This window comes from Quercus robur, chromosome 1 (assembly GCF_932294415.1).
Source record: "Quercus robur chromosome 1, dhQueRobu3.1, whole genome shotgun sequence".
Taxonomy (NCBI): Eukaryota; Viridiplantae; Streptophyta; class Magnoliopsida; order Fagales; family Fagaceae; genus Quercus; species Quercus robur.
Window position 1 is genome coordinate 37,792,644 of NC_065534.1, and position 11,577 is coordinate 37,804,220.

The following is an 11,577-nucleotide window of genomic DNA, read 5'->3' on the forward strand; positions in this document are numbered from 1 at the left end:
CGCTAAGCCGAAAATGCCAGCCCAATACCACCCAACCCAAGACGAACAGCCCACCACTGAAAAGCCCAGTAAACATACAAAAAGCCCTCCCAAAACACTACCAACCAAACCTACCTGGGTAAGGATTCCACATGACCATCAAAAAACCCCTAGCGACGTGCATATGATTGAAACAGAGCATACGAGACCACAAATACCAGAGGAGGATTGCAGACCCATTAAACGGCAGACCGTGTCCCAGTATGATGCCCCTGAACCTTGTTAAACGGTGGTGGCTGCTTGGCAGCCCCGCCGAGCACCATGAATGCCATCAATTGGAACTGCCGTGGTTTGGGACGACCACGCGCAGTTCAGGAACTCACCAAGTTGGTGAGAAAGCACTCTCCCTTAATCCTCTTTCTGATGGAAACCAAAGCAAAGGATAGCTACGTCAACAACCTGAAACACAAGCTCCAGCTAGACAACGTGCATATTGTTTCTAGACAAAATACAGGGGGCGGCCTAGCTCTGTTTTGGAATTCTGAAATTAATCTCCACGTTATCGACGCGTCGACCTCGCACATAGACGTAGTAGTTAACCCAGGAGTGGATGACGCCTGGCGGTTCACAGGTTTTTACGGAAATCCTGTGACGGCCAACCGGGAACACTCTTGGGCACTACTAAAGCACCTGAATCTAAAAATGGAACTCCCTTGGCTCTGCGTGGGAGACTTCAACGAGATTATCAGAAACGAAGAAAAAATGGGCGGGCCATTAAGACGAGAGCGACAAATGATGGAATTCAGAGAAGCCCTTAATTATTGCAGTTTTCGGGACCTGGGTTTCGTGGGTGCACCCTTTACCTGGTGCAACAATCAGTATGACGGAACGGTCACGTGGATCCGTTTGGACAGAGCAGTTGCTACTAATACTTGGATTCAATTATTCCCATCAACCCGTGTACACCATATCTCAGGTTCACTTTCGGATCACTGTCCTTTATGGATTTGTACTGATGATGAGAATATTCGATTTTCCAGGAAAAGAAGACCATTTAGATTCGAGGCAGCGTGGATGAAGGATGAAGGTTGTGAAGGTGTAATAAGAAATTCATGGGAGGGACAATCCTTGTCCAACCCGATGGAAAGAGTGGTCAATAAGATTAACAGGTGTAGCCAATCACTTCAAACGTGGAGTAAACATTCTTTTGGAAACATTCGCCGTTTGCTGCACCAAAAGAAGAAACTACTAGTGCAGGCCGAGAAACAGTCCATGGGTGGATCAAATCACGACCAAGTAAGACTTTTGAAAGCTGAAGTTCATGATTTGATGGTGAAGGAAGAGTGCTTGTGGCAACAGCGAGCAAGGGTGGAGTGGCTGAAAGCAGGTGATCTCAATACTAGCTATTTCCATAACCGGGCAAATCAACGTAACAGAAGGAATTTTATTTACAAGCTGGTCCTTGATAGTGGTGAAATACTAGAGGACGAACAAAAAATTGGAAAAGCATTTGTGGACTACTTCCAATCCATGTTCCAGTCAACCAATACGTTTGGGCTTGATCAAATCCTCCAAGGTATTGAGCCAAAAGTGACACCACATATGAATGAAGACCTGACCCAGCCTTTCACGGCCATCGAAGTGGAACAAGCTCTAAAACAAATGAAGTCCTTAACAGCCCCTAGCCCGAACGGTATGCCCCCACTCTTCTATAAATCTTATTAGAATATTATTGGCTCAGATGTTATTGATGCAACTCTATCAGTTTTAAATTCGGGAATTATGCCACCAAATATAAACCACACCTTCATCACCCTAATCCCCAAAACAAAATCACCAACTAGTCCAAAAGATTTTCGCCCCATTAGCCTTTGCAACGTCATGTATAAGATAATTTCCAAAACCATAGCAAACCGCCTCAAAAAAATCCTCCCAAAGTTGGTATTCGAAACACAAAGTGCATTCATGTCCGATCGCCTCATCACTGATAATATCCTCATTGCTTTTGAAACTCTCCACCACCTAAAAAATAAAAGAAGAGGCAAAACGGGGTTCATGGCTTTGAAACTTGATATGAGCAAAGCATACGATAGGGTTGAATGGAATTTCTTAGACAAAATTATGGAAAGGTTGGGCTTTGATAGAAAATGGATAAATCTTGTTGGTTGTTGCATCCGTTCGGTATCTTTCTCCATCATGATTAATGGAGAGCCTCATGGCTTGTTCAATCCTAGTAGAGGGCTCCGCCAAGGAGACCCATTATCACCTTATTTGTTTCTTTTATGCGCAGAGGGCCTTCATTCACTAATACAACAAGCAGCCAACAATGGAGACTTGCATGGAGTGTCTCTATGTAAAGAAGGGCCGAAAATTACTCATCTGTTTTTCGCGGATGATAGCTTACTTCTTTGTAAAGCTAAAGATACCGACTGCCAAGCGGTGATGGACATCCTTACAAAATATGAACAAGCTTCAGGCCAAAAAATCAACCGTGAAAAAACCCAATTATTTTTCAGCTCAAATACAGATATGAACACCAGAAATACAATAAAGGACCGCTAGGTGTGGAAGCGGTGACACAATATGAAAAATATTTGGGGTTGCCATCATTTGTAGGGAGAGCGAAAAGAGAAAGCTTCAGCTATATTAGAGAAAGAGTATGGCATAAAATACAAGGATGGAAAGAAAAGCTCTTATCTCAAGCAGGTCGTGAGATCCTAATCAAATCGGTTATACAAGCAATGCCGACTTTTACTATGGGGTGTTTCAAACTCCCAAAGAGCTTGTGTAGGGACATTGAATCAATGATTCGAAAATTCTGGTGGGGGTACTCGGGAGAATCAAGAAAAATCCATTGGATAGCTTGGAAAAAACTTTGCACTCCAAAAATCCAAGGTGGTTTGGGTTTTAGGGAGTTGGAAAATTTTAACCTTGCACTCTTAGGCAAACAGGTGTGGCGCCTAGTGCAAAACAAAAACTCCATGCTCTATAAAGTCTTCAAGGCAAAGTTCTTTCCACATTGTTCGATCTTGGACAGTGAGGTAAAAACTTCAGGTTCATATGCTTGGCAGAGTCTCCTAAAGGCAAGGGAAGTTGTTAAACAGGGAGCATATTGGCGGATTGGGGACGGATCACAAGTACAGATCCGGGGGGATAGATGGCTGCCAGGTTTGCCCACCAAGCACATTATATCTCCCCAGAAAAATCTACCTAATAATGCCAAGGTATGTGCCCTTATTGATGAGGATAACCATAACTGGATTGAGGATAGAGTTGTGCAGGAATTTCTCCCCCATGAGGCTCAAGCAATACTCGGCATCCCCCTAAGCTATAACCGAACTAATGATACTCTTATATGGGTTGGTACAAAGTCAGGAAACTACACGACAAGGAGTGCCTATAAAATGCTATCAAATTGTCCTGACCTAACCTTACCTGGTGCATCGGACCCCTCTGCCCAAAACAGCTGCTAGCGAAGAGTTTGGACTCTTAACGTCCCAAACAAAATAAAACACTTCATTTGGAGAGCATGTCGTGAATCTCTGCCTACAAAAAAAAATCTGCTCATCAGGAAAGTAACACGGACAGCAACCTGTGACCACTGCAATGAGGAAGTTGAAGACACAATTCACGCGCTTTGGGGCTGCCAAGTGCTCAAGGAAGTATGGTGGAATGAACACTACCTCAGAAATCAGCTATCTACAAGATATGTGGATTTTAGAGACTTGTGGACAGGTATCATAAACTCTGAGGTACCCAAATTGGCTAAGAGATTTGCTTATGTTGCATGGAGCATATGGCACAAAAGAAATGCAACGAGAATGCAGTCCAGCTCACTCCCTTTCAACCGGATCTACCAGGACATGTGTGATAGGCTACAAGAATTTCAAGCAGCACGAGAACTTGCCATACCAGAGCAAGTCCCAGCGGGACCTACTCATTGGTCTCCACCTCAACGTACACAGTCCAAAGTAAACTATGACGGTGCTCTGTTCCATGATACCAAACAAGCAGGAATCGGTGTGGTAGTTAGAAATTCAGGGGGAACAATACAAGGTGCACTCTCGGACAGGTGTTGTCTTCCCATGATTGTTGATGAAGTGGAGGCTCTAGCTTGCAAATCAGCAGTACTTTATGCAATACAGCTCGGACTTGAAGAGGTAGTGTTTGAAGGTGACTCCGAAACAATTACAAAGGCTCTCAATTCAGACTCGCCCTGTCTAAGCTCTTTTGGCCATATTATTGATGATGTTAAAAGTCTAGCTTTGAATTTTGTTTCAGTATCTTCTATCCATGTAAAACGTCAAGGGAATGCTGTGGCGGATAAACTGGCCAAGACAGCAAAGTTTTCCCCTTGCCCTCGTCTCTGGTTGGATGACATCCCTAGTGATGTACAAAGACTTGTACTTGCTGATAAATGTTTTGTTGATTAATAAAAAGGACAGACTGGTTTCTTAAAAAAAAAAAAAAAAAAACTGCTGCTATAGCCTGTATTTAAAGGAAAAAAAAAAACCTATAGCAGCGGTTTAAAAAACGCTGGGATAGAGTCTAAAAAGTTCCGAGACCTATTCCGACGCTTTTCAAAAACGCTAGTACAGGTCCGACGACCCTATATCAACCGTCACTGCGTGGCAGTTTAAAGCGCCGTAAAAGAAAGCGCCAAGATTTGCATTTTGGGCCTATTCTAGCGCTTTTTGGCTTATCCCAGCGGTTTTGCAAACACTAAGGCCTCGTTTGGAAGGAGGAAATAGAATGAAAAGAATAATTTTAGAATATTCTTCCATTCTCTTGTTTTGGAGTTTTAATGGAAGGAATGGAAAGTTCATTCCTTTGTTTAGGAGTTTAAGTGGGAGATAATGGAATGAGTAGGAGGGAACACTCATTTCTTTTTATTCCCTTAAAACTTCAAATTTTCATTCCTCCCGAAATTGGGAGGAATGGGAGGGAATGAAATTAGATTTAATGAATTTTTACTGAAACTCCTAAAATACCCCTATACATTCAACCATTTATTTTAAAATAGGAGTCTAATAATAAAATATTATCATAAAATGATTCAATTTCATTCTCTCTATTTTACTCCCAAATAAGATTACTTACATTCCATTCATTTTCATTCCTTTCCATTCATTTATTTTAAAATATTCAATCAAAGTTACTTAATTTCATTCCATTCCATTCCCTTATGAACTCCCAAACGAGGTTTCGTTTGGGAGAAGGGAATGAAAATAATCATTTTAGAATATTATTCTCTTCCCTTGTTTGTGAGTTTTAATGGAGGAAATGGAAAGCTCATTCCCTTATTTAGGAGTTTAAGTAAGAGTGAATGGAATGGATAGGAAGAAACGCTCATTCCTCTCTATTCCCTTAAAATCTCAAATTTTTATTCTCCCGAAAATTGGGAGGAATGAGAGGGAATGAAATTAGATTTAATAATTTTTTTATTAAAACTCTCAAAACACCCCTGTATATTCAATTCTTTATTTTAAAATGGGGGTTTAATAGTAATATTGTCATAAAATGATTCCATTCCATTCCCTCCATATTGCTCCCAAACAAGATTACTTACATTCCATTCATTTTCATTCCATTCCATTTCTTTATTTTAAAATATCCAATCAAGGTTACTTAATTCCATTTCATTCTATTCTTTTTCATTCCTTAAATACATTTCATTCCATTCCCTTATGATCATTTCATTCCATTTCATTCTCTTATGAACTCTCAGACGGAGCTTAAGATAGTTTTATTTTTTTTTTAGTACCCCTTTAGTTTAGGAATTGTTCTTAAAAAAAAAAATAATAAAAAATTTAGCAATTGACCCAAAAATCTTGCTTGCATACACTTGCACTCTACCACGAAAGCTACATTGATGAAGAGACAGTAGACATTTGGGTCCCAACTTCAAAGACTTCACTCACTCTCTCTCTCTCTCTGTGTGGCAGCTCGCTGTGTGTTGAGCAATGGATCGGGCACAGTTGGTTCTGCTAGGGTTACCACTCTTCCTCCTCTTCTCTGACCTCATTAGCCTCTTCACTCCATCACCACCTAAACCAAACCCTCACTCCCACCACCACCACCACCACCACCATCATCAACAACCACCACCACCTACAATTACCAAAGATAACCTCGACTTTCCCTCAAAGACCCAGGTTTTTTTTCCCCCTTTTTTATTTCATTATTTTATATGCTTTATTTTTTTTTTTTTTTAATGATCAAATTCATTTGTTTGTCTTTTTATCTTTTGAAGCCAACCGATGTTGGAGGAATCGGTATTGGCAACACAGTCAATATCAATTTCTGTGCTTCTTGCTCTTACAGGTATCTTAATTTTACCACTGACTGATTATAATTGATGTCTATATGTCTTTGTGCTTTTTGATTGGATCTTTATATTGAATCATATTCTTCAGCATCATAGAATTTAAATTTCTCATATATTAATGGTGATCAGTGAAACATGCTGGGTATTTTCAATTTATTATTATTATTATTATTATTATTATTATTGTTTTTGTAAGTTTGCACTTTCATCAGGTGGGTTTTGAACCAACTACGTTGCCCTTCATTTATTCTTATGGTTGGAGTAGAATGAAGTGCTATTTGAGCCGGAGCTTATTAGCTTCACTTGTAAATAATGATACTGACAACACAAAGGAGAAAGTATTCTTAATCGCCTTAATAGTCACAGTTGGTGGGGGAGTGGGTTGGGGGAAAGAACACCTTGATTACCTGAAATCTTTTTGTGGGTGTCTGCGATTTCATTCCAAACCCCAAAAATAATGCTTTGCATTAGAATGATGTTTAAATGATTAAATTCACCGTTTCTAGTAGCTTAAGGTTTTGGGACAATTGGTATTTTATCAAGGTATTAGAGTAGGTGGTCTTAACTTAAGTTCAAACTCTATCTTCACTCTACCTCCTATTCAAAAAGAAAAAATCCTATGTGGTGGACCCCACTTATTAAGATGGAGTTTGGTCACACACATGAGGAAGGAGTGTTAGAATAATAATTAGATGATTAAATTCATCGTTTCCTAACTGTTTAAACATTTGGGATTATTGGTAATTTATCAGCAACAACTTCATTTGAAGATATGAATTTGAAGAAAATAAAATGTTGCCTATGCATGGGCTTCATCTATCAACCAGCTGTTTTGAGAAGCATGATTAACTTAAATGGAAAAATGTTCTGAATGCTTTTGAGTTTTGACTGTTAGCAGTCAGGCATGTGCTATTCTCACAAAACTTTGGAACCCAGCTCCATATTTATTTTGTTGTTAATTCCTCAACTATATTTCTAATTTTTTGCTTCATGTTTAATTTTGTTAGAGGGACTGCAGTGACCATGAATAAGATGTTGGAGACTGCTTTTCCTGGAATTGATGTTAGACTTTCAAATTATCCACCAAGCTTGCCAAAGCGTCTACTGGGAAAATTGGTTCCAGCAGTGCAGATTGGAGTTGTTGCGATTGTAGTGGCAGGTGAACAAATTTTTCCAATGCTTGGATTTATGACACCGCCTCCTTGGTACTATTCTTTGCGTGCAAATAGATTTGGGACCATTGCCAGCTGCTGGCTTCTTGGCAATGTAGCACAGTCCTTCCTACAAAGTTCTGGGGCATTTGAAGTTTACCTCAATGATGAATTGGTAGGTAACCTTTTCTTTGTGTTGTATGTTTAATTCTAATTTATGTTAAAAAGATTTAATTGCTACTTAAAATTTCAAATGGTTAACACAAGCATGGTCTTTGGAAGTCCATTTTGGCATTCTAGTAAATACATGATGCCTTGGTGCACTTACGCAAACATAGATAATCTGGTATAAAGTTGTATCTGCGAAATATTGTACATCAGTTCTCAATGCAAATAAATGGATGTAGCCATCTGGCCTGAGTCCAGGGATTGGAAGTTTGGTTTTGTTTTCGACTGAGATTTGATGTTGTCTTAGAAGGTTTTCTGATGCTTATCCACCCCCTAAAAACCACTGATATTGTTGGTAGTTGGTCTTTATAACCTGCTCTCATTGAATGACTCGGCATTTTAAAACTCCTACTCTATGTCAGTTTTTCTTATTTTCAATTGATGATGTTTTATCCTGCTACTTGATGTGTTTGAAAGTTGAATTGTTGGTTGGCTAAATTTATTCAGTTCATTTTCTTCAATTTTCTCGGAGATATGATGTTCATGCCTCAGGGTTCACCATGACTATAATTTCTTCTTTAGACAACTAACTACAATATATTGTCTCAATAATTTTGAATTATTCAACTAATTTGTAGTCTTTTGTATGTTGTAGGTTTTCTCTAAACTACAGGAGGGAAGGTTTCCCGGTGAAATTGAATTGAAAGATCTCGTCAGCAAAAGGTTGGCCAACTCTGGAGTTGTAGACGGCCTGGGAAATATGTGGTCATAGTTCACAAGCCAGATATGGAGGGTTCTCAATGAATGTGATTGGAGGTGCAAAATGAGCCCAAACTGGGATTTGTTTGGACCTGTGACTTATGTTATTTTTGCACAAATCTTCTGTTTATTAAAATTTGAACCTGCAAGGTCTGTGTCATAGATAAATCACTACTAAACAATATTAGCTATCTGGAGCTTGTTCTTGAATTTTTTTCTTAGATTATTTTGCACAAAATTTCAGTGTTATATTAATAATTGAACGTGCATGGTCTCTGTCATTGTCAAGTCACTACTTAAACAATGTCAGTTGGCACTACCAAGTTTCTGCAACTGTTGGTCAAGCTATGTGGCCTTACATTGCAAGTGCAGGACATAATATGTGTATTGACTTTTATAACTCTTAAAAAGACGTGAGGCGTTTGAGTTATAGAATATGCCAGCAACAATGACTGTAAAACAAAATGCTATGATGGATGTACTCCGGCATGGGGTATTGCCTAGATCTCCACCTTGTAAACATTTATCGTCGCATCTAGATACATGCCATATAATTGGCTATAAGAAAGCGTAGACGAATTATAAAATTTTCATCTCGAAATTTGAGGTCTCTCACGCGGATCAGTGAGTATTTCTCATTAATCTGTGGTCACCGTTCAAGGCCTGGAAATTTCTTGAACAAAAAGAGCCATGTTAGATTGTCGTGACATGTCTTGTGCTTGTGCTTGTGCACAAATTGCGCAAGTAGGAGACTAGTGAGAATGAGAAAAATTTGATGTACATACCTGATTTGTTCAAAATCCTTGAAACGAAAACCCATTGTGTTGACTACAATGTAAATGAGTATATTTTGGGGCAAAACCTTGTGCCATTTAAAATAGGATATATAGAGCTAACTCTTTAGCTTTATTTTATAACACTTCTACTCCACGAGGCATTCACCTTTGCTTCAATCAGTTCAGTTCTTCTCTCTAAAAAAATAAATTTATTTATAGTTCTACTGGCTTTGATTGCACTCAATTTCAAACGCACGAGCAAATATATATATATATATATAAAAGAACAGCTATCCAACATCCATGGAACTCAATGTGACCAAGTTGCTTAGTGCTTGTCGGCCGACGTGTGTCTCTCATCCTCATGTGATAAGAAAGTGATCTTCCCAAAACCTCCACTCAAAGTATAGAGCTGGAGATCAACCAATAGGGGTTAGTGAAAGATGATTTTTTAACAACAAACTCCTTTGCCTTAGAGCATCTCCAACAAATATTCTATCTCTATTTTTTGGAGAAAAAAGCTCATTGTTCACCCTCCAACAGGTTCTCTAAACACAAAACTTTTCCAAAATTGTTTTGAAGTTGCTACAATAGTTCTCTTAATTTAGAGAACACTATAGCAACTTTATACCCTTATTTTATCTTAAAAAATTGCCCAGTGGTATTAATTTACTATTCTTTCTCTCTCATCCAAATGTTTCTCCTCCTCTCTATTGTGCTCTTTGGTTTTTCTTCATAATCCATCAACGCCACGCCACACCATGGCCACACCATCAGTTTATTCCTCAAAATTTTCAGAAAACCACTTCTGGCAAGCTCTACCAACCTATTCAAACCCGAAACCCATCAGCACTTCCTTCCTCTCTCTCTCTCTCTCATATCGGCATGGAGACAACCCCATTAGATCAGTGTGGTTGTTGTGGAGAAGTGGTTGCTGCGGCGGTAAGATCGGCACGATCGTGGGTGGTGATGGGTTTCTAATCGGTTTTTGATGATGGGTTTTGGCCGTGGGTCGTTTTGGTCATTTTTTTTGGTTTAATTAATTTCGGTATGGGTGGTGTTTGTGTTGTTGATGGTGGAGATTGCATGGTAGTGGCCGATGGGTTGTGGCTTGTGGTAATTGAGTTGTGGTGGTTGACCTTTTTTTTTTTCTTCTCTTCTTTTGGTGGTGGTGGGTTAGATGAGTGTGAGCGTGGGAGTAGTTGGGTTTTGTGACTGATGTGGTGGTAGTGGTGTGGGGTTGCCGTGTTGGTTGTGGGGGGTAGGGTGATTGATGGTGGTGGTGGTTGATGTGGGTTTGCGGTGTAGTGGTAGTGGTAGTGGCATGCGTGGTGGTGACAACGACAGTAGCATTACTATGATTGTGCGTGGGAATGAATAAAGAAAAATTAAAAAAGATTAAGAGAAGAATAAAAAAAGAATGAAGTAATAATATTTAAAAGAGATGGAGAAAATGATAGAGAATCTATTGGAAGATGTATTTAAAAAAGTAGGTAGGTAGGTAAAAGTTAAACATCATTGTTCATTGTTCAAATAGTACAAAAATATAGAAAAACTGTTGGTGATGCCTTTATATGGACTTCACCATTTCTTTTTGAGATTCAAGATAATTTGTTTGGATTACTACGATTTTCAATCCGAGTAACCCTATCCACATTATTAATAGTTTAACAAATATATTATGTATTTTAAAGTTGTTATTTTAATTTATTTTGGAATTTGAGATTTAATTTACATATGTTAGTTATTATTTATTTTGATACTTTTTAAGGCTTAGTTTTGATAAGTTTTGGAATACTATGCTGAATTATGTAAATTAGAAAAATGAATTGAATAATTGATCTAAATAGTTCAATGAAAATCTTTTTTTTTTTAATTATTAATACACTTAACAAAATTTTCCCAATCCAGTGAACCAACTCAACTATTTTTTAGAGTACCATTGGCATTGGGTTGAATTGGGGATTTCTCAACATAACGTGATCATATTATGTTCAAAAAAATAATAATGAAAAAAAAAAAAAAAAAAACACTAAAAACTCTATTCATGCCCAACCCATGCACACATTCTACTCTGTGGAATGCTGATTTTAACTTAATCTTTGATGCCAAACAGAATTGCTTTGGGGTAATATTTTGGTAAGAATATTTCCCCTCGCTAAAATTTCAACTAAATTGTTCATGAATTTTGACTCAAGCTAGTAAAGTTTGGGACATTGGGCCGTGAATAATTGGGCAAAGTTAATACAGAAACATCTATTAGCAAACCCAATTCTTCAACCCTCTCTCTTCCTCCTACCTGACTGGTCTATTTAGCACTATCATAAATAATATTCGTAATCTTGCTGTTTCCTTTTCTAGTTGTACTTTTGTTTGGATTAGAAGAAGCTGTAATTCAGCTACTCATTCGGCTGCC

The 11,577-nt window shown here is 38.5% G+C and overlaps 1 protein-coding gene across 1 annotated transcript; it reads left to right on the top strand.

Moving 5' to 3' along the window:
• Positions 1–5,853: 5,853 nt before the first annotated feature.
• Positions 5,854–8,595, top strand: LOC126689016 (selT-like protein). Its single transcript, XM_050383990.1, has 4 exons — positions 5,854–6,134; positions 6,233–6,303; positions 7,315–7,633; positions 8,282–8,595. The coding sequence occupies exons 1-4, from the start codon at positions 5,943–5,945 to the stop codon at positions 8,396–8,398; spliced, it is 699 nt and encodes a 232-aa protein (XP_050239947.1). The 5' UTR covers positions 5,854–5,942; the 3' UTR covers positions 8,399–8,595.
• The last annotated feature ends 2,982 nt before the right edge of the window (positions 8,596–11,577 follow it).